The sequence below is a fragment of the Puma concolor genome, chromosome B1 (assembly GCF_028749965.1).
Source record: "Puma concolor isolate L17-30 chromosome B1, mPumCon1.1.hap2, whole genome shotgun sequence".
NCBI lineage: Eukaryota > Metazoa > Chordata > Mammalia > Carnivora > Felidae > Puma > Puma concolor.
Window position 1 is genome coordinate 111522837 of NC_141670.1, and position 24968 is coordinate 111547804.

Consider the following 24968-nt stretch of genomic DNA (forward strand, 5'->3'; position numbering starts at 1 on the left):
CTCTTATCACAATGTTATCTTTCAATGAATTTCAAACTTGCATTTTATGTACAACTTGATCTAAAGAATGCCTAATAAGTCAAGAAAATATATTTTTTATATAGTAAATACGTTTCATACAATTACTATTTCACAGCACTAATTTAATGTTTTTAGAAATGTCTTTTGTGCCTCTATCACTTTTCCGTTTTCACAGCTTCTGTTTTCATCCGTTTTCAGCTGTCACCTGCAGCTGGAAAACACCCACAACTAGACTGGCTAACTTGGGTGATTTCCTAGTCATTATTCCTATTTTTCTCAAATACATAGCAATCACCAGGTAGGTGCCAGGTACTCTGTTAGGCCCTGCAAAGAGGACGGAGCTTCTGATATGCAAACCACGATCTAATCGATTCTTCTAAAACAGATTTCAGTGACCTTTCCCCAGAATAGAGTCCAAATTCTAAAGCGTGGCTTATGAAACTCTTGATAATTTGATTCCACGCTTACTATCCAAATTTCCTGAGTTCCACACATGTCCGATAGAAACTAGCTGTGTCATAGCCATGGGGGTTTACCTACTGCTTCTCTATCATTCCAGTGTTACTACTGACTCCAACATTGGTTCTGTGATCTACCCATACTGCTTCAAGATTTGATTTTTCTGGGGCGCCTGGGTGGCGCAGTCGGTTGAGCGTCCGACTTCAGCCAGGTCACGATCTCGCGCTCCGGGAGTTCGAGCCCCGCGTCAGGCTCTGGGCTGATGGCTCAGAGCCTGGAGCCTGTTTCCGATTCTGTGTCTCCCTCTCTCTCTGCCCCTCCCCCGTTCATGCTCTGTCTCTCTCTGTCCCAAAAATAAATAAAACGTTGAAAAAAAAAAAAAAGATTTGATTTTTCTGTAATCCTCTGATTGAGTTGTCACCCTTAGGTGTTCCACAACACCCTGTGCCTTCTCACGACACTGTAGCAACACTGGGACTCCTTCTTTGTCCATCTTAGATTACATTCTTTAAACCAAGGTTGCATGTCTTATTCATCTTGGTAGACCAGTGGCCGGCACTTAGCAGTTGCTCAATAAATGCTTACTGCATATACTTTCTTCTCAGCAGGAACCAAGATTGCACTCTGCTTCCAAGGTTTACTACAGGCTCCAGCTTCTCCATTAGCAGAGGGAGAGCCAAAATATTTAACAACTGGTACAGCTTAGGCACCAACCAATCACAGTAGATGTCGGCAGTAGCACTAGAGGCAAGTGGTCCTGGAGGCCCCTTGCTGGTCCAGGCACTATTCCTTTGTTTGCTTATTTAGGGGATGGAATGGACTAGGAAATCCTAGAAATCAGTTCCAGGCAGCCTCAGTAGAAGGTGCAGCTTGGTGGGCTCATAAAAGCAACTGTTTAATTAACATGTATGGAAGCATTTCAAAGTGTAAACAATTGGACAGTTGTTCTGCTCCATACTGGCTGGACATCAGCGCTGTCCATAAGGCATCCCCCAAACACAGCCTTGCACTGCTCTCCCCTTCTTCAGCATCCTATGGGTGCTCATTTTATCACTCGCATTGTCACTTTATTGCCTATTCCCTTGTATGGTTAATTGATTGCATGTGGATAAGTTCTAGTTCTCAAACTAGATTGAAAGCTCCTGGAGGAGCTTATCTTCTTTCAATATTTACCTTTAAATAAATCATCCAGAAGTTATATAACCATGCTCCGTATCATTTCGTATTATTTGAAGTGCCTTATCAGAATAGATTTCGTTATACTCTTGGCTCATTTTAGAGTTAATATCAAAATTATAGGAAGTTTCCTTATAGCAGTTATAGACAGACCACTGGACATCATTTATGCTCACTATATCACTTAAAGTCTCTAATTTCTACGCACTTAGAACTCAAAACTGAAGAAATTTTTTAACTGTCTTGATGTCCAGACATGCTTGGTTGTTAGATAAAGAATCACCTCTCTCTCTTTCTTAAACACACACACACCATTCCATCTTAATAAATAGAATTGTCTTGTACCTAGTTGTTTAAGCCAAAAGTCCCTTATTTCTTTTACAATGCCAAAACAATCCCTCAATAAAAACAAAAACACATCCATAATCTGATCACTTCTGGCCTCCCCTGCTAGCATCCTAAATCTGATCCTCCATCATCATTCACCTCAGGGGTCTCTGGGACTACCAAACTTAGCCTCTTTTTTTTTCACTCTTGCTGCACTCACCATCCCTCCTTCACCAAGGGAAGAGCAAGAGAGGGAGAGCTTTCAAAGCATAAATGAGGTCCTACTATTTCCCAGAGGATTCCCAGTGTATTTTGAATGAAATCCAAACTCTTTTACCAAGACCCATTGCATTTAGAAAGAAATCCAGGGACACTTGGGTGGCTCAGTCAGTTGAGCATCTATTGACTTCGGCTCAAGTCATGATCTCACTGATTCATGAGTTCAAGCCCCATGTAGGGGCTCTGTGCTGACAGTGAGGAGCCTGCTTGGGATTCTCTCTCTCTCTTTGCCCCTCCCTGGCTTGCACACATGCACATTCTCTCTCTCTCTCTCTCTCTCTCTCTCCCTATCTCTCTCTCCCCCTTTCTCTCAAAAATACATAAACTTTAAAAAAAAAAAGAAGGAAAGTAATCCAAACCTCTGCCATGGTAGGGCTATGCCTGCCTCTCAGACCCCATTGGCATCTACCCTCTTCCTTGATGACTATGCTTCTGCCATGCTGTCTTTCTGTCCCTTGAATACCCCCAGCATGTTCTTACTTCAGCTAGGCAGCACACTCCCCCTCCCCCAACATATGTTTAAAGTTTGTCTCCCCACCACAAACTGTTATCATCATTCCGTCGCCAACATTTAGAAGAAGGCCCAGCTCAATAAATACTGGCCAATGAACAAACCATCTTTTGATTCAGCATAGCAGAAAAAACTAAAATGTTTTCACAACATCAGAAATCACTGTTCATGGTCTAAAAAATCATAGGAAAACTTATAGAATAACAAAAGGTTGATACAAACAAGATAAAATTCTTCATGGAAATTGGAAAAATTGTTCAAATAAATGAACCAAGAAAATAAAAATCTCTGAGCATAACTGATAAAAAAGTGAAGAATGTTAATAGCTCAAAAATCAGCTAGGACAGGTAACCAAAGTAATGTTTTTGATGACGCAACAAATTTGTGGTTTTGTTCTTGGGACAAAGCAAAGTAATGTGATACAGCAAAGAAACTACAATTAAAAATACATGATTTCAGTGCCAGAAAAATAGAGAGTACACTTAGAGCAACATACAAATCTATAAATGATGCCATAATAAAAATACAAGCCAAGAAGAACATAAAATGATTTTGTTCATGTTGTTCTAGATTGCATTTTACCAAAGCATGGTCAATAAGCCATCTCTGGAGCCTACTTGGATTCCTCATGGCTTTGCTGACTCATGTCCCAGATACAGCTATCCTGGAAACAAGGGGAAAGACTATAAAGCATCTCTAAGAGCTTCTTTTTTTGTAGGTGAACTTGGAATATGTATACCAGTTATCTGCATAAGTGAAAATGAAAAGGAATGTGAGAGATGATGCAGTTTTCCCTTCTGTGATCAACAGGAAAAACTAGAACCATTATGCGGATTTATTCTGAATAAGAATTTTAAAACAACTGAACTTTGTTCTGGATTCCTATCTGCTCCACATGCTTCCTCTGTAAGGAAATGTCAAAGTGTTAACTGATAACCACTGTATATTTAACCAAAGAAAATGAAAACACTAATTCAAAAAGTTATAGGTACTCCTATGTTTATCATAGCATTATTTAAAATATCCAACATATGAAAGCAACACAAGCATCCATTGGGAGATGAATGGATAAAGAAGATGTGAGAAATATATATACATAATGGAATATTACACAGCCATAGAAAAGGATGAGGTCTTGCCATTTGTGACAACATGGTAAGTGAAGTTAGACTGAGAAAGACAAATACCATATGATTTCACTTACATGTAGAATCTAAAAAAAAAAAAATTAAAAAAAAACAGAACAAAAGACTAAACAAAAAAACAGAATCAGAACTATAAACACAGAGAACACACTGATGATTGCCAGATGGGAAGGGGGTGGGGAGATGAGCAAAATGGGTAAAGGAGAGTAGAAGATACAGGCTTCAAGTTGTGAAATGAATAAGTAATGGGAACAAAAGGTATAGCACAGGAGATATAGTCAATGTATGGTGACCGTCGGTATACTTGTGGGGAGCACAGCATAACATAGAGTCGAATTGCTATGTTGTACACCTGAAACTAATATAACATTGAGTGTCAGTTACATTGAAATTCACAAAAATTGAAAAGCTGAAAAAAAAAACTAACTGTGATAATAATAGATCGTCAAGTCCTTTAAAGTCTAAAGTAAGAGGCAACCACATTTCAGAGGAAAACCCTAACATATGCTCAGGAGCTTTATATATTCACTAGGAAGGCAGTTACTTTCTCAGTGGATTTGGAATAAGGTCTCAAGGAGTATAATTCTCTCATGCCCCTAAAATTTGAGTGAAAGGAGGAATGTTTAAGAGTGTTGGGAATACTCACAACAAATGGACTGGAGTCCAGTCCAGCCCATTAGCTGCTGTTGGAGGTGGGAATCTGCCCAGAAGCTTTACCTACCTCCTCTTTTGTCTCCCTGAAAATACCTGCCTGCTACTAGAGTCCTCACTGCACTAGAAAATTGAAAAGCAGAAATTGTAATTAGAGTCTGAAATGTATTTCCAAATTGCTTTTCAAATAATTAGAAAAACTTACAGCACACCCAGGAAAGTTCATCACTCTCAAGGCAATCTTCTAAGACTAAATATTATCATATTTTACATCTTTGTTAGTGGAATGGTAACTTATTAATATTTTAATTTATATCTTTACAAAATAGGAAAAGAGTAACTAAATTAATATTTAGTAATTGAAAAGTTAGCAATGGAATAATAATAGAAAAATTTAGTAAAAGTTTGAATACAGCCAGACCCCAATTTGTTTACCTATTGTCCATGGCCACTTTTGTTCTACAATAGCGGACAGAAGTAGCCGTGACAGAGACCAGGTGGCCAGCAACGCCTACAATGTTCACTCGCTAGTTCTTTACAAAAAAAAAAAAAAAAAAAATGCTTGCTAATTAATTCTGCTCTGGAATGTAAGCCTTAATTAGTATATGCGCTATGAAAATAACATATTATTTGTCCAGTTATAGAATTAAAAAAATTTTTGGCATAATAGCTGTTCATCTCTTTTACTATACCTTTAAAAAGTTGTTTTAAAACTTAAAAAATAGTCATAATGCCAAAATAATATTGAGTTTCATTTTCTTTCTTTTTTTTTTGGTATAATTTCTGTGTTTTGCTATGTAACACATCTGGAAATTATTCTGGTCTGATTTCCTTTATCATTTTTATAAAAAACTTGCAAGCTTATACATAAGTGGAATTGCAAATATAGACATACAATAACATTGTTCAAGGAGAAATTATTTTTGGTTACTTACTTCCAACACAATTGCTGATATATTCCTCATTGCTATACTATCTATACAAATAAATGCCAGAATATTCAAAATTCTAAATAAAACTTACAGAAAAAATGAAGTATTAATTTACACAAAAAGCTGTTTTAGCATCTCAAATTTTACTTTTCCCCATAAGCTGATTTCTGATTATGAAAAAAAAAATTGGAAAATTTATTTATGTGAAATTTCTGGCCTAACAATACAATAAATTATATAAAACATTTCTAAGTTTATTTCCAAGAAAAAAGTGCCCAGTACCACTGTTTCTGTCTTGCTCCCCCCCAAAAAAACAAAATAAAAATATAAGTCAATCAGTTCTAAAGTTCTTAACAACTGTTTATCATTAATTGTGACAAACATGAATGATGGAAAGTGACTAAGGAACACATTTATCTACATGATTCAGAGAGTGACATCAGTCTTGTAGTACCCACTTAACATGAAAGAAAAGATGACACAGTTCTTAAGTTCAGAAAACTTCAGCAAGATACAACCACATATTCAGTTTAAGTCACCCTTGGTATTAGAAATTAATTATTTTTTGGTTTTTGGTCCCACAGCCAAAGTGGAGAAATTCTGAGCAGAACATCACTTCCGAAGGTGGACAACAGGTGGATTTCAACCTCTACTATAACTTTCTAAGTCACAGCAATCATTATACGCTCCCATCTATAAAATCTCTGACAGAAGAGTTTATTCAATAATCAGCAGGTTATAAGAATGTTATTTAATTCAGAGAAATCAGATTGTAATACATTTTTAAAGTCAACTCCCATTTTTCAGAACCTATCTATATTAATAGGAATAGAAGGATTTCAACCAGGGGATGGTCTTTCTTGCTGGTGATTATGTCTTCCTCTTAAAACATTTTTCATTGTCTTCTGAACTCTGAAGTTTTGAGTGAATTTCTCATTCCAGCCCTTGGACCTCAAAACCATGTTGACACGTGCTCGTGTTTACCTATATTTAATTTTTAAAGCACCTTTAACTTATTTTAATGCATTACATTTTTCTTAATGATGTTTAAAAGGTGAAAAATGGAATACACTTAGGTAACAAAAATATTGAAGGAATTATTAACTAACATTTGTAAGAATGGTCTACATTCTAAGTTAATAAAAAATATTCATAGAAATTACCTTTTAAACAAGACGGTTACTTCTCAGGGAATATATTTACATATTGCAACAAAGCAAGCATGCAGAGTTACTAAAAAGTTACCAAAAAAGTTTACCTTTTCTGACACCTCAGTTCAGAAATTGCACTAGAAGTGGCCGATCAGAAATCTGGAGTGACTCTCCTGGTGGATGGGGATAATTTAAGCCTTAACCCCAGGAGAAACCTCAGCTGTGTGGTTGTTCAGGCAGGTGTTCTCCCCTCCCCCATGGGATTGCCAAGCTCCCCGCCTTTCAAGTTAATTCTCTTGCCTGGTGACTTCCATCCCCATTCCAGAAGCACTGTCCTCTTTTTCACTACAGTGCTGACAGACTTTCTTTTCACTTCTGCTAATTGCACACACTGCCTCTGCAGATTGTTTGTATTGGTAAGTTCTTAGTTTCTGTTTCAGTTTCACTGTGGTCTGACAGACTCAATGCTAGGAAATTATGAAATTCATCCAGATCAGAGAAAAGGCCAAAGAGCACCTCAGACCCTCACCTACTTGTTATTCTCACCCCTGGAAATATCAGGTACACAAACTAAATATGAGTCCAACCCCTCTGTTTCTTTTACTCAGAAATCCTACACATCTTAGTCTCATGGTTTCTCTCTGAAATAAATAACTTGCAATAAGGTCAAATTCCTGGGCCTGGCAGATCAAAGATCAACTTTATTCTCCAGCAAATTTGAAAATCAAAAGATTTCAGAAAGAGATTTTAGCGCCCCCCCCCCAATTCACAATAAACCTTTGTAACTATTTTAAGGAACATATCATGACAATGAATTACAAAAATCTGAAAGTCACTTAGATATTTGCTCAACTTTTAAGCCTCTGCACAAAATATTATTATCGTAATCAGGACAGTGTTTAAAGGCCTTTCCACTGAGGTTAGTCAAATATTGGAAGAAAAACACTTTTATAAGCTGCACCTGGGAGTTGATGTTAGCATATGCTTAAAAAATGCCCTGTGACCTAATGGAAAATGAACCATACATGAATATATAAACAGGCAAAAGAATTTGACACCCTGAATGTAAGTGTCTTGAGGCTACAAGTCACTCTATAATGAAATACATGTTCAGCTTGGGACAGAGTTTCAAATTAAAAAGACAACATCGTTGCTTATTCCAAATCTCAATTCACAGCTAAAGCCAACTCAGGAGGAACAGACATGTGACACTGCATGGCTCCAAGAGGAAACAACAGCGTGCCGCTGAACCCGAGGCAGTTGGGTAGTTTGGTCACATTGGGTTTATTCTGTCTACTTCCTTCTAGGAAGCTTAGAGGTTGACCAATGAGGTCCACTGTTGATTCTTATGGCACCACCCTCCCCTCCTTCTCGTTTGTGGCTTAGAACTTACCCACACCCCAAGCTCTTGGGTGTCCTCGCTGTTACAGCCATAGTAGTCTGGGGTTCTGTCCAACTCCTGCATGTGTCCGTGTACTCTTACGCTCTTATCCGCATGACAAGACGGGCAGAGAGCTGCATTACCCATCTCACTCCTACAGTTCCTGCCGTCCCTGGGCCCGTGCTTGCCCTCTGTGCTCTGTCCAGGGCTCCCTGGGGGACACTAATGCGGACAATTCATCCAGACGATCTTTGGCTCCTCCGCTCAAGTCCCCTAAACGCCCCTCACAAGTTCTCCCCATCTGCTGGCTGGCTTGCTGGTGTGAGAGAGAACTCAAAACCCCAGCAACTGCAGGCTGCATTCGGTGACCATTTCCAATTCAGGCTCTGCCAGTCTATTTTTACACCTACCAGGCCAGCTATGCATGTCAATGGAGTGAGGGGGGTGAGGCCAAGAGAGAGCAGGGGAGGGGGCGGTGTTGTTTTGTTTTTCACCATGTGAGCAGCCTGCTCTACACATGGACTTAAGTTCCTGCTGTGTAAAATGTCTCTACATATGAGAATTTTTGCATTACTCAGTGAATGCCTCTGAATCCTTTGATTTTCCCCCTCCATCTTTCTACTTACACAGAACACCAAATCTGCTAATGAGTCCGCTTCACCCACATAATAGATAGAAATTATTTTTGTAATTGTTTAAACCAAGAGGCGAGCACTCAGCTAACATACATCGTCTTTCTCATGATCTTTTACAGAAAATAACTGGTTGTCCTTGCAGCATTTAAAATTCATCGGAAACACAGCAATCAAAATGAGTCATTTTACCTTGGTCTGGATGTTTTGAATTTTACAAAGTATCTACAGTTTTCCATTATTCATGATTGTGCTACGGTAGAGCAAACATTTTGCTTTACGTACAAGTTTAACTTTTAATATTCTGAAAATGTTTCCTCCAGCTTTATAAAAGAATAATTGAGAATGGCTTTTAAAAACATACATACTATCTTTGAAACCACATTACAGATCTTTGAAAGAAATTGTTTCCCACCGAGATGAGAGCACAGTAGCTTTATGACGCCAATTGTGACATACATCAAGACTTTGTTATTGACTATTATTGATGAAACTTTATTCCTCCCCTTACCCCCCATTAGGGTTTTCTCTAAAACTTTATATATGTCATTGCTTTACTATTAGTCCTATCCTTGTTATTTGCTTTCTTTTCTCATATCTTCTAAACAGGTTTTAAACTACTCAATGGCAGGATAAAGATTTAGATGTTTGTTATCACCCATCCACATTATGTATTAAATAATGTTAAAGAAATCTACTGAATTGAAAGCAATCATTTGGGGAACACAGGATGTGGAAGATATTTAGACATCAACCACATTTCATTTGATAGGATAAAATTCACCTTTCTGATTTGCCATTTTCTAAAAACTAAAAATGCCCGTCACTTTTATTATTTATTTAAATTAAAAACAGCATTCCTCAAATAGTCTATCACTCTATATTGCTGTCCAAAGCCCTAACAAACTCAAATCCAAGAATGGTATTTTTGCATTGTTGATTCTTACAGCCCCATGCTGGTTTGTTTGTTTTACCAATCCTCTTTGAATAGCTCTTTATCCCAGAGCTTAAGAACCTAGTGTATACTATTTACTATAAGGATCCTACCCTTACATTCCAATTTCTGAGAGGCACTGACAGTATTCAGTGAAATTATTTTTATCTTTCAGCTACAGATGATAGCATATTTTAAAAGTTTTTTTAAAAAAATATTGACTGAACCAATAATATTATGATAAAAATGGAGGGGGCATATTTTCTCCATTCATGTTAAAGACAAGCATAACCCAAACATTTTAAATGATAAAGGTTTAATGGGGTTCCAGGAGTGCACTTGCTGTGATCAGCACCGAATGATGTATGGAAGTGTTGAATCAGTATATTGTACACCTGAAACTAACATTATGCTCTATGTTAACTAACTGGAATTTAGATAACAACTTAAGAAAAGCGGGGGGGGATGTGACAGGTGTAGGTGAAAGTATTCATAAAGATGAAGCTTCAGTATCAGTAACAAGATCAGACTGGTAGCTGAGATGTACCAGGCAAAACCTTTTGTGTTGCTCATGTTATTTTTACATAAACTAATGGTTTATCACAATACAGTAATTCCTCATTAAATGCCACACATGCTTGAACAGTGTACTGTAGAAATTAAATAAGAAATGATGTTTAATCATGTGTTTAGCAACTCTCCTAAAAGGATGGGTTTTAAAATTTCCTATCTTCTCTAAGGTGCTGAGAGCCTTACAGGGCCTTACAAAGTCTTAAAACAGGTGCTTCTTCTTGAATATACATGAACGATCTTATTCAGATTATGAACCAAGATTTCGCTAGCTGTTAAAAGAGGTACAGTTTTTTTTTTCTCTCTTTCAGAATCAGTTAGTCGAGTGTTTTTAAAACCTAAAAATTTAATATTCAACAGTCTTTTAATAGAGATCATGCAACTTAAAACCTGGAGGCAAATCCTAAAAATTCTCTCTAGCCTCATTCCTTCATTCTAGAGCTTAGATCTGAATACCTGTACTTACACATGTGAGAGGAATATTTAACCACTCCAGCTTAGGGAAATATGTCCCTAGGTGCTTGATAAATAATTTTGTAGTGCTTTAACAGCATGAATCATTTCCTGGAATCTTTCCGTCTTGTTAATACATTACCCATTCTACCGCTATGCCCTCAAGTGGCTTCTGCCTCAGCCAAGCATACATCCCCCTTTCTCCACCAGTCCCTGTTCATCGTCTCTTTCAAAGCACATCTTAAAATCACTTTTTCCTACAAGTCTTAATTACACTTATATTAGTCCCTTAATTTGTTCTATCTTTTTTAATGAAGGTGGGACTACTATCAGCTATTTGCTTTTTTTACAGAATATGCCTTGTCTCTCTCCTTGACCTCACAGATGTAAAATGCACACGGCAGTATTAAATGCTTGTTAAGTAAATGAATAAAAGGCAGCCACCGATAGGAGGGCAATTGATTTTTTCAATATTTAACTGCACTGTGGTAACCTTTTTACACTTCAATGGTAACAGATTTAATAATTTTAAACATTTTTAAGTGTGACAAATCTTTGATTTCATTTCCACATTTACAATAAACACTCTGATTAGCCTTTAAAAAATATTAACATTGTTTAGGGTAAATTTTCCTAGAAAATAATTTGTAGTGTTTTGTTTCAAAAGAAAAAAAAATGTTGTAAAGTACACTAAGAACATAAACCAGAAAAGAAACGTGTTAACAACTCTTACAAAATAATTTTTCTAAACATCTACCAATTAGTTTTCTACCCTTCTCTCTTTCCTTCATCCCAGGGAAATCTTCCCATCCTTTCCCCAATAGAAAAATGTTCTGCTTGCTGAAGAGAATAACACCTACCCTCCTTATCATTAGGGATCCAAGGTGGCAACAAAGTCCCACTACTAAAGTTTAGTGCCTAAACGAGTATGGGAAAAGGAAAGGCAAATATAAACTGCTGGTGCCCCTGTGATTGCTAAAATTTTCCATTTTCTGGCCAAACAGACTTCATTATTTTTTTTTTAAAATTACTTAATGTTTTGGGGGGGGGGAATCAGAGCACAAGCGGGGGATGGGCACAGAGAGAGGGAGACACAGAATGCAAAGCAGGCTCCAGGGTCTGAGCTACCAGCACAGAGCCCGACGCTGGGCCCGAACCCATGAGCTGCGAGATCATGACCTGAGCCGAAGTCGGTGCTTAACTGACGCCCACCCAGACGCCCCTGGCCAAACAGATTTAAATTATCAATCTGGAAGCTATCGAAGTGTGAAAAATAGAACTTTCAAATGAACAACTTCATACTACTCGTGATTACCCCAGACTTTGCCCATGGTGGTTTCTACGTAATCAAAAACAAGGGTGAGAGGAGTTTGCAGAAGAGAGCATTATTTTAGAAGTTAAAACACTGCTAGTTCCATTTCCTAGTGGCAAACTAAGATTGGCTGCTGGGCAGACTTGTAACAAAACCTTGATGAGGTGACAACCCATATACCTAACATTTTGCCAATCAGAAGGCAAAGTTAGCAAATACTGTGTACTACCCATGCCTTACTAATGTACCCGTAGACTGTTGGGATCTCTGTGGACATCTGACAAGGGATATGCTTTCTGCCAGGGCAGAACAATGTCACCACTGTTTCTCAAAAATGCTTCAAAGTCATTAGGGCAAATTACTCAGAAAGCAAATATTTGCATGTTTGGCCACACTTAGAGCAGGATACTTGCATTTGGTACATGATTTAGAAAGTGAAATTCAAAGCCCCCATGACGTGACATAGTTTCAATATCCTTCTTAAATTTCCAGGGACTTTTACTGTTATTATTTCATCTGTATTGCTGTTTCAAATCCATCAGGAGAAAAGCGATTAAGGACGGAGAACAAAAGCCAGCTTCTCAACTGCAATCTTCTGAAAGTAGCTGTTAAAGTCCCTATGACAGCAAAGCAGTTTTGACCACTGCAGTTTTATAAAGTTCACCTTTTAAATATGAAGCAGCGATTATAGAATCATCAGAAAACTAACCCCTTGGAGAAGAAATAACTTTATCAGTTCTCGAATTTAACCTAAAGAGTTTGATCACAGCTCCTGCAGAGGAATGAAAAGACCTCTTAGCTAGGAAAAACTAATCCCAGATTTTGGTTTGATCACTAATTTCCCTGCATGGATTTGTGTAACCTTTATCAAATCTGAGCTTTAGTTTTCTTTTTTAAAATGAGGAGGTCAGACTCCATCCCTTCCAGCTCTGGAGTTCTTCAGTTCCATGCAACCTTACTTGTTTACATTTGAAAATACATCTAACAAGAGGGGAGTTGACGCTGCCCATCTCTTTAGTTAGCTGGCATGAGAGAGAAAGATAAGAACAACTCAATATCTTGCATCACAAGTCCCTGGTTCTACGAGCTATCTGCATTCAGTGGCATTTCCGTGGGACACTCACAAGGGAAGCTGAAAGGACCATTGTGTGAAACACGACAAACTGTTGGTATCTAGGAGCTCTTTTGCAAGGTGAAGACCCTTTTGCTCTTGCTCCACCTTCCCTGAAAATTAGCTCCAATGAAAAACGGGAAACATTTTGGACACCTCACCCTGCCGGTTTTCTACATCTCACAAGAGTAAAACAGCTTTCACCTGGAAATGGTCTCGGTCTGGAAAACTGATGTTGTAGGACAGCTTTATAGGATTTTGTAGCACAATGTTTTTGCAAATCAGCTGCATAAAATAGAAAGGATTTTATTCTCCCTCATATATGTCAATTGATTTGTTCTTAAAGGGCAAGTGCTATCAATATTAAAAATACTGAAAAACGTATCTTGCCAGGAGTCTTGAAAGTAGCAAATCTGAAAGAATGTTTCACTCAGAATTATGGAATTTAATTTTTTTCTCTCTTCCAAGTGGTAAGGGTTATGCAAGGATATGTATCACAGAAATGAAAAAAGCAAAGTGCAGTCTCTTAATCTAAACTATCATTGCAGCATAAAAGTCCTAACATGATAGTTACCACTTTGATTGCATTTTGCAGATCATTAGTATGTAAGAGTTATCCTGAATTTAGAAAACTGTTCAGATTACAATCCACCTCCCCCGGTTCTCCCCACCAACAGCTTTTTCCTTTTTTAAACCATGCTAGCTGTAATTCAAAACTGATTGTTTTGGTCAAATGTATTTATCTGATTAAACTAATATTTCATTACTCCTATTGTGTGCAGAATTCTCCATGTCCAATCACGTGAAACCAGGGACAAATTCCCCTAACTTTGGGAATCACTGACCTGTGGAAATAAAACTAGAACATTCCATGCAACACAGGAGACAGCACGTTATTTTCTCCTCTGTTTGGGTGCATTCAATATAATTTCTTTAGCTAAAAGTTAAACATGTAACTATTTTTACCAGTTGGATCTGTTATATAATTGATCAATCAGGAAAACTGTTGCATAATTTATAGATCTACACAGATTCTCCATATTAACATGTGGCATAACTTTTCTAATTGAGGTCAGGATAAATGAGTTTTACTGTTTATGCTGTCCACAAATTAATCAAAATGAATATTGCCAAGCTATTTATGTGCCCACAAACATCAATTAACCAATTTAATTTTACATTCCTCCCAGCTATTATTTTCATTCCAAACTGCTGCCTCTTGACTCCTAGTACATAAAGGAGGACATTCTTTAGTAAACAGTGCTAACAACTTGAGAAGTTTTCTAAAGGCTACTCCACACAATGCCCGGCACAAAGTGGGCACTCAATAAGTGTCGGTAACTGACATTAAAGACACTATGAGCCAAGAAGTGTAGTGTGTCCAAAACAAGCCTAAAGTGCCACGTGACTAGTTCGTGACGTGCTGTCATATTGGACAGCATTTTGAAACACAACATAAAACAATTTAGCCATTGTGCACTCCTACTTTTTCTGAAGAAAAATACATATTCACATAATACTCAGAAAATGGATAACTACTAACGCAGGGGCTCTCCCAAGGCTTTATTTGTAGAAAGAGTCAAGGATGAAAATAAAAAAGCAGGAAGGGGGCTCCATTGCAATCAGGCTTTAATAGTTACTTTCTGAAACCTAAGTCAGTATTTTAGTTTATTAACATTTCTTGTAAGTTTCCATCTGTAAACTAGGGAGACAGTGGATAGAGGTAATCTGAAAAGGACTCTGTTAAGGGGATTTTAAGATGAATGAATGGTGCACAGCACAAGTGTTGATCACTGAATGGGGTAAAGTCTAGTGCCTAGAGGAACAATGTTCTTAGAGGATGTAACTCTTCACAAGCTGACCGGTTATACTCTATATGATGCATGCCACAGTTGTCTAGACCTATCTATGAAAATGGTCTCTCACATGCCATGGTAGTTACACACCATGCTTGATCATTAATTAGAACAAGATAAACGGGAGTGCTATCCTAGCAAGAATTTATAATCAACCTCTTCAAATAATGTCTTACTATTGTTAAGTATATAAGAAACCCCACCACTAAGCTCAAATAAATTTTCCATGGCTGAGATTAGCAAATAAAAGTTCATTTATCCTTTCCATATCTCTCAAGTCTCATTTCACTTCCTATATGGACAGTTTTCCTTTGATGGTTCACAGGCATTATTTTACATACACATATTCTCAGTTAGAGAACCCTAGAGGTTCTAGAGAAATAGCAACTTTTCATAAATTTTTTGGGTTATGACATGCAATATGAAGCTTAAATGTTTTGATACATTTGCCATTACTGAAAAAGTCTCTTCAATTTAAAGCAGAGCCCAGTTCAATGTAATCATACACTCAAATGTTTTAATCTATTTCTCTCAAAGTATTTTAAAATAGTAACTTCCCAACAAAATAAATGCACGTGCACACGCAAACACACACACACACACACACACACACACACACACACACGTGCACATACACTCTTTGAAATTAGACAGGAGACATAGACATTTAAAATACACTGCCAGGCTATAGCCAGGAACTGATCAATTAAGAACAAACTCAAGTTCAAACTAAATTTTTAATATTAGTTCAAACTGGGGCAGATTTAAGTATTTATCAAAATTACCAATTAAACCTGACTTGTTATGAGGATGGTAACTGATTTCCTTATACTATACATTAAAATACTAAGTCAAGAAGTTTCAGTGATTATAAAATACATTATTATTAATTTTTTAAATTACATGTTGAGTATGCATTTAATCAAGAATTAAATTAACAATTACAGAATGATTGACTAAATTCAATTTATTTCAAAGGCTGAGAAAACTTAGAGCACCAAAAAGAATCTGAATTTCATTGTCCAACTGATATTTAATTTGGGTTCTATTTCAAGATCTCTCTTGAGCAAACTTATTCCATGTACCTTAAAGTATAAATAATAGTTTATAATCCTTTACCTACTATTCATACTAGAATAAATATCTTGATTATATATCATTTGTTCCCCTGGATAATGGGAAATTTTGGGGTAAAGTTTTTAATTATATCCTACTTTTTTTTTTTGGAAGAGAGAATAATTTTATAGGCAATCAAAACCCTGGGAAAACTAAAACTAAAAATATTATAAAATCAATATCATTAATTCAATTCTCCTAAAACTGTGCCATTGTGGTCTTATGTCCTCTGAGCTACAATGTTGTTGGCCATATGTCGTTAAGGAACAAACACTGGGCAGAGCACTGCCAGTCACCAATCTGAACTTTAGTATTCCAATCTGTGTAATAATGAGCTACAGCAAATAGACTCTTCCGCTAATATTTGTATGTGTTAAATCTTTAGAGTCATAAGTTTATAAATCATCCTATGAGGTCAGCATATAATTTACCTACTCTTCAGGACAATAAGAAAGAAATAAAAGAGGGAAGAAGGGAAGGAGGGAAGGAAGGAAGGAAGGAAAGATTGTAAATATAAGAAAATGCAGATCTGTCTCTCAAACCTAAGAAGAGTTTTTGCTTTAAGAGCACTTATTAAAAATATTTCTAATAAAAATGTTTTTCCTTTCTATTAGCTCTTTAGAGCTAGTATTTAAATATTCTCAGGGCTTTCCTAAGTCAATAAAGAATCTCTCCCCTAAGTATGTGTTCTCCTCAAACCTGTTCCTGGCCCTGCCTCCTCTGGCTCAACTGACCAGCACCCTATACTCTCTGCTGCTCAGGCTAGAAATGTTGATGTTTTTGACATTCCTTTTCCCATACATTTAGGTCTAAAGAGTCTGCATTTTTCCATCTCTTAGTCACTACTTTAGGTCAGGAATTCATCATTTCCTGACTGAATTACTAGAACTCTCCCCTGAATATTTTCCTGCTTCTGGCCTTGCTCTATTCCAAATCCATTTCCCACACAATAGCTGGAGTGAGCTTTCTGAAGCTCACAGCTGTTCAGGGCACTTCCTATAATTTCCACGATAAAAGACAAAACCTTGAATGTGCTCTACAGAGTCCTGAATGATGTGGCCCCGCTCCCCTATCTTATCTTTGCCTTTTCTCTTGTAATTTCTTTTGGACTTTTATAAACAAGGAATCCTCCACGCGTATCACCTCCCTCCCTCCCACTGTATTTACAAGACTTCTCTTGGAACCCTCCCTGCCTGGCCAACAGAAGACTGAGGGCCTGTTGTGAACACAGAGTCATCACAGCGATAGCTACCCTGCACTGTAATCATCTTTTTACATGCTTGTCTTCCTCACTAGACTATGAGCTCATGGTGGACAGACACTATATTTTATTTGTCTGTTTGTTCCTAGGACTTCTGACAATGTCTCTAATAGAGCAGACACTCATAATTGATTACTGAATACATAAACAATAAAAAAAATCTTTCTTGACACATTTAAAATGCAATTGGTTTTCACAAACATTCATTTCATTTATCCCATAAATATTTATTTGGCACTCTATGCCAGGCTGGAACATGTCATTTAAATAAAAAGAGGCAAATGGGCAGTATTTCTGATGTACACATACATTCTTCAGTAAATCTCTGGGAATGGCAATCTGTAGCAATCTATTCAATTGCCAGTAAATGCTCCTTTGTTTGTTCGCATTACCATTCTGTCAGCTCTTGTTAGATTATTTTTTCAGATGTTTGATTTTGTCATGAAGTGGTCGAGGTACTGAACCTACTGGTAATCATTTGAATATAAGCAGGAATGAAAAGAGGAACAATTATGCAAATGGCTATAAGAGCAATAGTGGCCACAAACCAGAAGATGGTTTATTAAGTAAGGATAAGACTATTAATCACACTGGATATTCCAGCCATGCCTAAAGCCTATGCAGAGTAATCACTGTTGATGCCAGAGAAACACTCCAGTTGTTCTCTAGAGGGACAAATAGATTACTCTTACAATGAATGTCTATCACACACACATACACACCGCCCCCCTCCCCCCGATTACTCCATGGCTTGGCCATCGTGGGCCTCTAAGGTATTATATGCCCTGGAAACCTCTATTCATTCCATTCTTTCCACCCATAGAGTTGCTCTGTGTTATCTCATTCTTTTTTATTGAGGATGATGGGTTATCCATAGTTCCCTACCCTTACAGTCACAACTAATCCTCTGCACAGACCTCACTTCTTTTTGGCCATGACCTTCTCTGACATTGCTTCTTACCTATGACACTCAATTCTTTCTCCTTCTCTCCACTGTCTCTCTTTATTTATTCATATATACCTTTCCTTCTAACATGTTTTGCTTTCAACACAAACACTAACCTCTGTAGACAACAACCAATAATATAACAAATTCATAGGAAAATACCTTACAGTTATCAGCCTATAGCAAGTAGTCATAGAAAAGACATGCGTTTCCTACTTTTGTTCATGATAAACAACCAATTCAAGGGGGCAGGTGGAACTCCCCAATTTTTCCACTGTTAGATATCAGTAATTTAGATGTATGTTAACTGCAATAAAGGTGCATCTTGAAGAAAGGAGCACCATAAAAATTTAAAATCTTGCCTTCTTTTTTATGACATTCTAATGTTTACAATTAGAATTTCCAGGGACACCTGGGTATCTCAGTCAGTTAAGCATCTAACTCTTATTTTTGGCTCAGGTCATGATCTCACGGTTCATGGAAATCAATTTAAGCCCCTCCCTACGTCAGGCTCTGCACTGACAGTGTGGAGCCTGCTTGGGATTTTCTCTCTCTCCTTCTCTGTCTGCCCATGTCCTACTCTCCCTCTCTAAAAATAAATGTACAAACATTAAAAAAATAAAAATAAACAAAGTAAGGATTCCCAGCTTCTAAATCCCTAAGGCAATAACATTTATTTCTGACTTCATATTTTGATAATTCATTAAACTTTATGGCAAGATTCTACCCAAATTTTGTCAAATTTTACTAAACACATAGGTCATGTTATATTTGGTTGATCAAGAAGTATGTCACGACAACTTAATTTTATACTAAATTCTTCCAAAAAAAGAATCATCAGTAAGAGTGAAAGTAGCTTCCATTAACCGCTGACATTTTAAAATGTCAATTTTACTGAAATATGTTGTTTCTATTTTGGTAACATTCAATTTTAGCTGCTTTGGGGAACAAACGTTAAAAATGATCTCTGATAAGGTATTACTTTCTCTTTGTTTTATAATCTGATACGGTTCAGTTTGTTAATATCCCACACTAACATAATGGAAGATGGCTCTTTCTATGTTATAAAGGTATCATACAGACCCCTGATCTCATTGTTCAGCAGAGCAGAAATGGCATTTAAACCTCTTTATGTGCTATGTTTTGTCTCTGTAGCCAATAGTACCTCAGTAGTCCTCCTTGTCCAGTTTGCTATATATTTATGTCCTTGGGTTTGTTCCGCAGTCCAGTGAAAAAAATTAACTTCCAGGAAATTTTAGACCTTCCTCTGCAATTTGATAAACAGACTTCATATTAACCATTTGAATTTTGGATCTGTGAAACTGACTTCATCTGTCCCCCACTCTTCTAAGAGATTCCTGTTGAAAACATCTAGGACTTAGACATCTTCGTTGATACTATTTTGATTGTTAGAGATACAGGTATTACAGATGGTTTGAGTACTTGATAGTTCTAACCATTCTGTCCTGCTTCTTTGCATTTCTTATCATGAAAGACCTTTTTGTTATATAAACCACATTACAACTCTTAAGAGGCTCTCCCTATCCAGTTTGCTTTGTTCCTTGATATGTCAGAAATATTTTTATTTATCTTAGTGACACATGATCCCATCTTTGATCATAGTCTGCTGGGCCCAGTGTCTGCAGCTAGATCTATTCTAAAGCCAGATCCCAAAAGCCCTCATGGGCCGAGTCTGGTTGAGACACGACTACCATACCTCACGATATACTTGCAAAGTACAACGCTGCTCTGTGGAATGACTCTATACTTTAAATTTCAATACTGTTTAACTTACAAAATTTGTTTTCAATTTCACATGCTTATGAAAAGGATCCATCCCTTTGATAAAGCTTGTTAAAATGATCAATCCCTGAAGTACATTTGAGTACCTACTATAGTAAAACTACAACACTGTAACTTCAATTTATTGAAAACTCAGAGGAAAAAAGAGCAGAGAGAGATAAAACACATATAAAAGTAAAACTTTGAGAAACATAGACATATTTGTATACACATGCATATGTACACATATACATACACATCATACCTTAAGAACAACGGAATTCCAACCATAGATGTTCTCAAATAAGAACCTACTTTGAAATGAGTTAATTAGGAAAAAAAACTCTAATCAAGTTGTATCAGAGTTTAGGGTCTGATAGTTTTGACATTTCAGGATAGTATTCTATTTTTTCTTTTATATGGTAGAGACATTTTCCTAATCAACTTTGTTAGTCTGTTAGGTCAAATTCTTGACCTCATTTACTCCATGGCATTCAATGATACTTGAGCTCAAAGAGGAAAGAGAAGGGAAAAAAAGAAAAAGCCTTTGAACCCTTAAAGCTTTTGTCTATACATTCCACTCTTGTGTCTTGCCCAGATGTGTTTTTATCCCTGAATCGTCCATGAAAATGCATGTGGTTTCACACAGAGAAAAACTGCTTCTTTAGGATATGTGGAATCACAGAGCTCCCATTTAACTCCGCTGTGCTTTAGTGTGCAGGACTGTTAGAAGGTTTTAAAGTCAGTTACGATATACTGTTTGTTGTAACTGAAGTGTCTTTGGTGGCGTGCTCTACATACAGGTTTGTCTCCGCTTGAGAGTCTGGAAACTACCCTGACGTGGGCACAACCACGTACCCAGCCTTTAACGTCTAAATGAGCATCACACTTCAATTCCTTGTGTTTTAGTCCTTTTGGATTACAATGACATGCATGCCTTTTAGCAGCTTTCAAATGGGAGAAACCTATATATATCAGAGGAGGGGTCCTTCAAAAGTTTTATAAATCAATGGAGCACTGATACATCTTAGAAGAAATGGAACCTAGATTTCAGCAATGTAACTTATATCTAGATAACCTATATACTTGAGTCACTGGCCTGTAGGCACCTCGACCCAGGAGCTTGAGTGACATCAAAACAAAGCAGGAAGAGAATAAGGAAAGTTCCGGAGTTTAGCCCTGCTTTAGGGCAGCTAAACATGCCAATAATATGTACTGAGTGTGAACAAGAATCAAGGTTAGGAGAGAAAGAGTGCAAATAGGGTATTGAGAGGGTCATGCCAGCTTGATGTGGTAAATTTCATGTACTCCAGAGGAACGTTTCAAGTCCCACAAAGGTGAGAAAATTTGTACTGAAAATAGTAAAGTTAATAGTTTATAAAACAATTAAAAGGGTGTTTAATAGTTTTTAAACATTAGTGTGACTTTAAGATGGAAACACAGGGAATTAACATTTAAATATTACTTGTACCAAAGAAGATGAAAAATATTTCTCCAGGGGCACCCGGGTGGCTCAGTCGGTTAACTGTCTGACTCTCACTTCGGCTCAGGTCATGATCTCACGGTTTGTGAGTTCCAGCACTGCATCAGGCTCTGTGCTGACAGCTCAGAGCCTGCTTGGGATTCTCTCTCTCTACCTCTCTCTCTGATCCTCCCCCATTCACTCTGTCTCAGTCTCTCACAAAATAAATAAATAAATTTAAATTTTTTTTAATTAAAAAAATACATTTCAGAAAAATTTTTGTCCCCTCTTTTGTAATGTCTTGAATTTCCTTGTTAATATATGTGACTGAGAATAGTTGATCACAAAATGTTAAAAGCTCTGGTTATGTTTCATTCTGTAATATGTGCTCATGCTTGATACAATCTCCAACTTACCCAAATAACCTTGTCCTCAGGGTTTGATTCAGAACACTAACCTATGACAAATTTGAGTTTAGGACACAAAAATAGTAATTTGATGTTTATTTTATTTATTTATTTTTTATTTGAGAGAGAGAGAGAGAGAGAGAGAGAGAGAGAGAGAGAGAGAACACCAGCAGGGGAGAGGGGCAGAGGGAGAGAGAGAGACTCTCAAGCAGGCTCCATGCTCAGTGCAGAGTCTAATATAGGGCTCAATTCCATGACCTTGGGATCATGATGTGAGCTGAAATAAAGAGTCGGATGCTCACCCAATGTTTATAGCAACACTATCGACAATAGCCAAAGTATGGAAAGAGCCCAAATGTCCATCAATGGGTTAATGGATATAGAAGATGTGGTATATATATATATATACACACACACACACACACACACACACACACACATATACACACACACCATGGAGTATTACTCGGCAATCAAAAAGAATGAAATCTTGCCATTTGCAGCTACATGGATGGAACTAGAGGGTATTATGCTAAGTGACATTAGTCAGTCAGAGAAAGACAAATATCATATAACCTCACCCATATGAGGACTTTAAGACACAGAACAGATGAACACAAGGGAAGGGAAGCAAAAATAATATAAAAATAGGGAGGGGGATAAAACATAAGAGACTCTTAAATATGGAGAACAAACAGAGGGTTACTGGAAGGGTTGTGGGAGGTGGAATGGGCTAAATTGGTAAGGGGCATTAAGGAATCTACCCCTGAAATCATTGTTGCACTATATGCTAACTGATGTGGATGTAAAGTAAAAAAAAAAAAAAAAAAGTGATTCAGGCCATTAATTAATAAAAATATCATATTATTTATCTGGATTTCATGGTATGTGGTATTTATTACTTTTAAAATGTGTAATTCATTGTGATTCTTTTTCTCATTATAAATAAATACTTTCGTAACTAAAAAGAAAAAAAAAAGAGTCGGATGCTCGACCAACTGTGCCACCTAGGTGCCCCAATAATTCGATGTTTAGAATCAGTGCGTATTTGCTGTGTCTAAGGCAATGTGACATGATATAAGAAGAAAATCAGTGCTCATTATGGGCACAGCAAGCTGGTCAAATACTGTGACACCAGGGCATTAGGCTGCCCCAGGTAGGATATTATTCTCATCTCATGTATTAAAACTTCCAAGTACATAGGCTTAGAAAAAGAACCTAAAATCCTCCTAAGGTAAACACATTTAGGTAAAGAGAACATGTATGTAACGTTAATAGAAGTACTTGTGTTTTCTCTAATCGGTGGTCAAGTGCTCTATAGTACTTAAAATATATGCTCAACTTACAGTATCATTATACACTTGGTTATAACTAAGAATTTAGTGTCAAGAGGGAACCAACATTACATATCTAAATATTTTACCAAGCTCAATTAAGATAAGCAAGTGAATTACTAAAGGCAGAGAAAACAGAAGGAAAAATTTTATTGAGTTTGGCCATGCAGTAGCAAAGTTAATTAAAATGAGAAATGGAGTGCACTTTTCCAAGAGACCAGGGAGTGATTCATTAGTTGTGAGAATATTATCTGTATATGGAGAGCAGCAGCCTGCTCATGAAAATTATTAGAGAATCAAGTTTTGTAAATAAAAGAGAAAGTTAATTCTCATGGCCAAAGTGAAAAGGATAACTCAGTCATGCATTATCACCACTGCAATAGAAGCAGCACATCGCACAGATTCCCGTACAGACTCATGGTGTGTCAGTTACAAAAAAGAGGCAGACGGGGCACCTGGGTGGCTTGCTTAGTCAGTTGAGTGGCTGACTTCAACTCAGGCCATGATCTCCCTGTTCCTGAGTTCCAGCCCCACACTGGGCTCTCTGCTATCAGTGCAGAGCCTGCTTCAGATGGCCTGTCCCCGTCTTTCCCTGCCCCTCCCCCACTGGTGCTCACTTGCTCTCAAAAATAAACATTAAAACAAAAAAAAAAAAGAAGAAGCAGAGAAGTAAGATGATTATCTGAGTTACTCAAACTAAATAAAATGAAATCTTCCAGACTGGTAAGAAGATGAAAAGTGCTCAACAAATGTCAGTTGCCAATGTTATTATATACATTATGTATATAATATCACCAGTAAATAAATAAATAAAAATACTTCTACCCATTACCAGAAAAACGATCTTTTAAATAACCATTTTACCCAGAAAGAATTCAGGAATAAAATGGAAAAATTAGAAAAGCACTGCATCAGTGCTGACATCAGCCATGTCAAGAGTGCCATGTTCAATATAAGAAGACATGTGATTCGTAAAAACCAAGTGCAGCTATTTGGAAAAAAAAAACAAAACAAAAAACAACAATCATAAACAAAATACTATGCTGGTAATTTGGTTATATCATTCAATACTATCCAGAAGTTCTTTACATGTACCATTTCCTTAAATATTAATTGATGTAGGGGCAGCTGGGTGGCTCAGTCAGTTAAGCATCTGACTTCTGCTCAGGTCATGATCTCATGGTATGTGAGTTCAAGCCCCGCGTTGGGCTCTGTGCTAATAGCTCAGAGCCTGGAGCCGTCTTGGGATTCTGTTTTCCTCTCTCTCTGCCCCTCCCCCACTCATGCTGTCCCTCTCTCTCTCATAAATCAATAAACTTAAAAATAAAGAAAATATTAATTTATGTAAAAACCTGCAAAAGTATATTTAAAAAACAAAAAATTCTGTTTTGCATTTATAATTTCATTATGTCTTTAAAATAAATCATTAATAAATATCAACACAATTTCTTTTTCTGAATGTATCTGGGAGTTCAAGAGAGAGCAAAAGCTGTTCTAAACTCCACAAGGTAACTGTGTCTCTTAAATTCCTCCTTCTGTGATGCCTTAGACACAGTCAGCTAATTCTTACTGAATTCTGTAGTTAAAAACAATTCACTATGGAACTTTTGATAGTTTGAACTATCAAATAGGCTAAACTGCTGACCTTTGTATTATTTATAATTTACATGATTTCTTACAAATGTGTTAAGTGGAATTCTACTAGAAGAAAAAGCTTTCCCTTCTTGCTTACTTATTTATTCATTTATTCAATTATTTA

The 24968-nt window shown here is 37.0% G+C and overlaps 1 protein-coding gene across 23 annotated transcripts in view; it reads right to left on the minus strand.

Annotated features, from left to right (window-relative positions):
- Window positions 1-24968, minus strand: part of ANK2 (ankyrin 2) — a 673807-nt gene that overhangs the window by 237308 nt on the left and 411531 nt on the right. For 7 of the 23 annotated variants that reach the window (XM_086704350.1, XM_086704355.1, XM_086704362.1 and 4 more), the window contains exon 1: window positions 8046-8447. The exons of 7 other annotated variants lie outside the window; for them this stretch is intronic. In XM_086704350.1, the coding sequence (XP_086560476.1) occupies window positions 8046-8180 (135 nt within the window). In that variant the 5' untranslated portion in view covers window positions 8181-8447. Of the gene's footprint in view, window positions 1-8045; window positions 8450-24968 lie in introns of those variants that run through there. 9 more of the 23 variants (XM_086704349.1, XM_086704351.1, XM_086704347.1 and 6 more) reach the window with 3 other exon arrangements.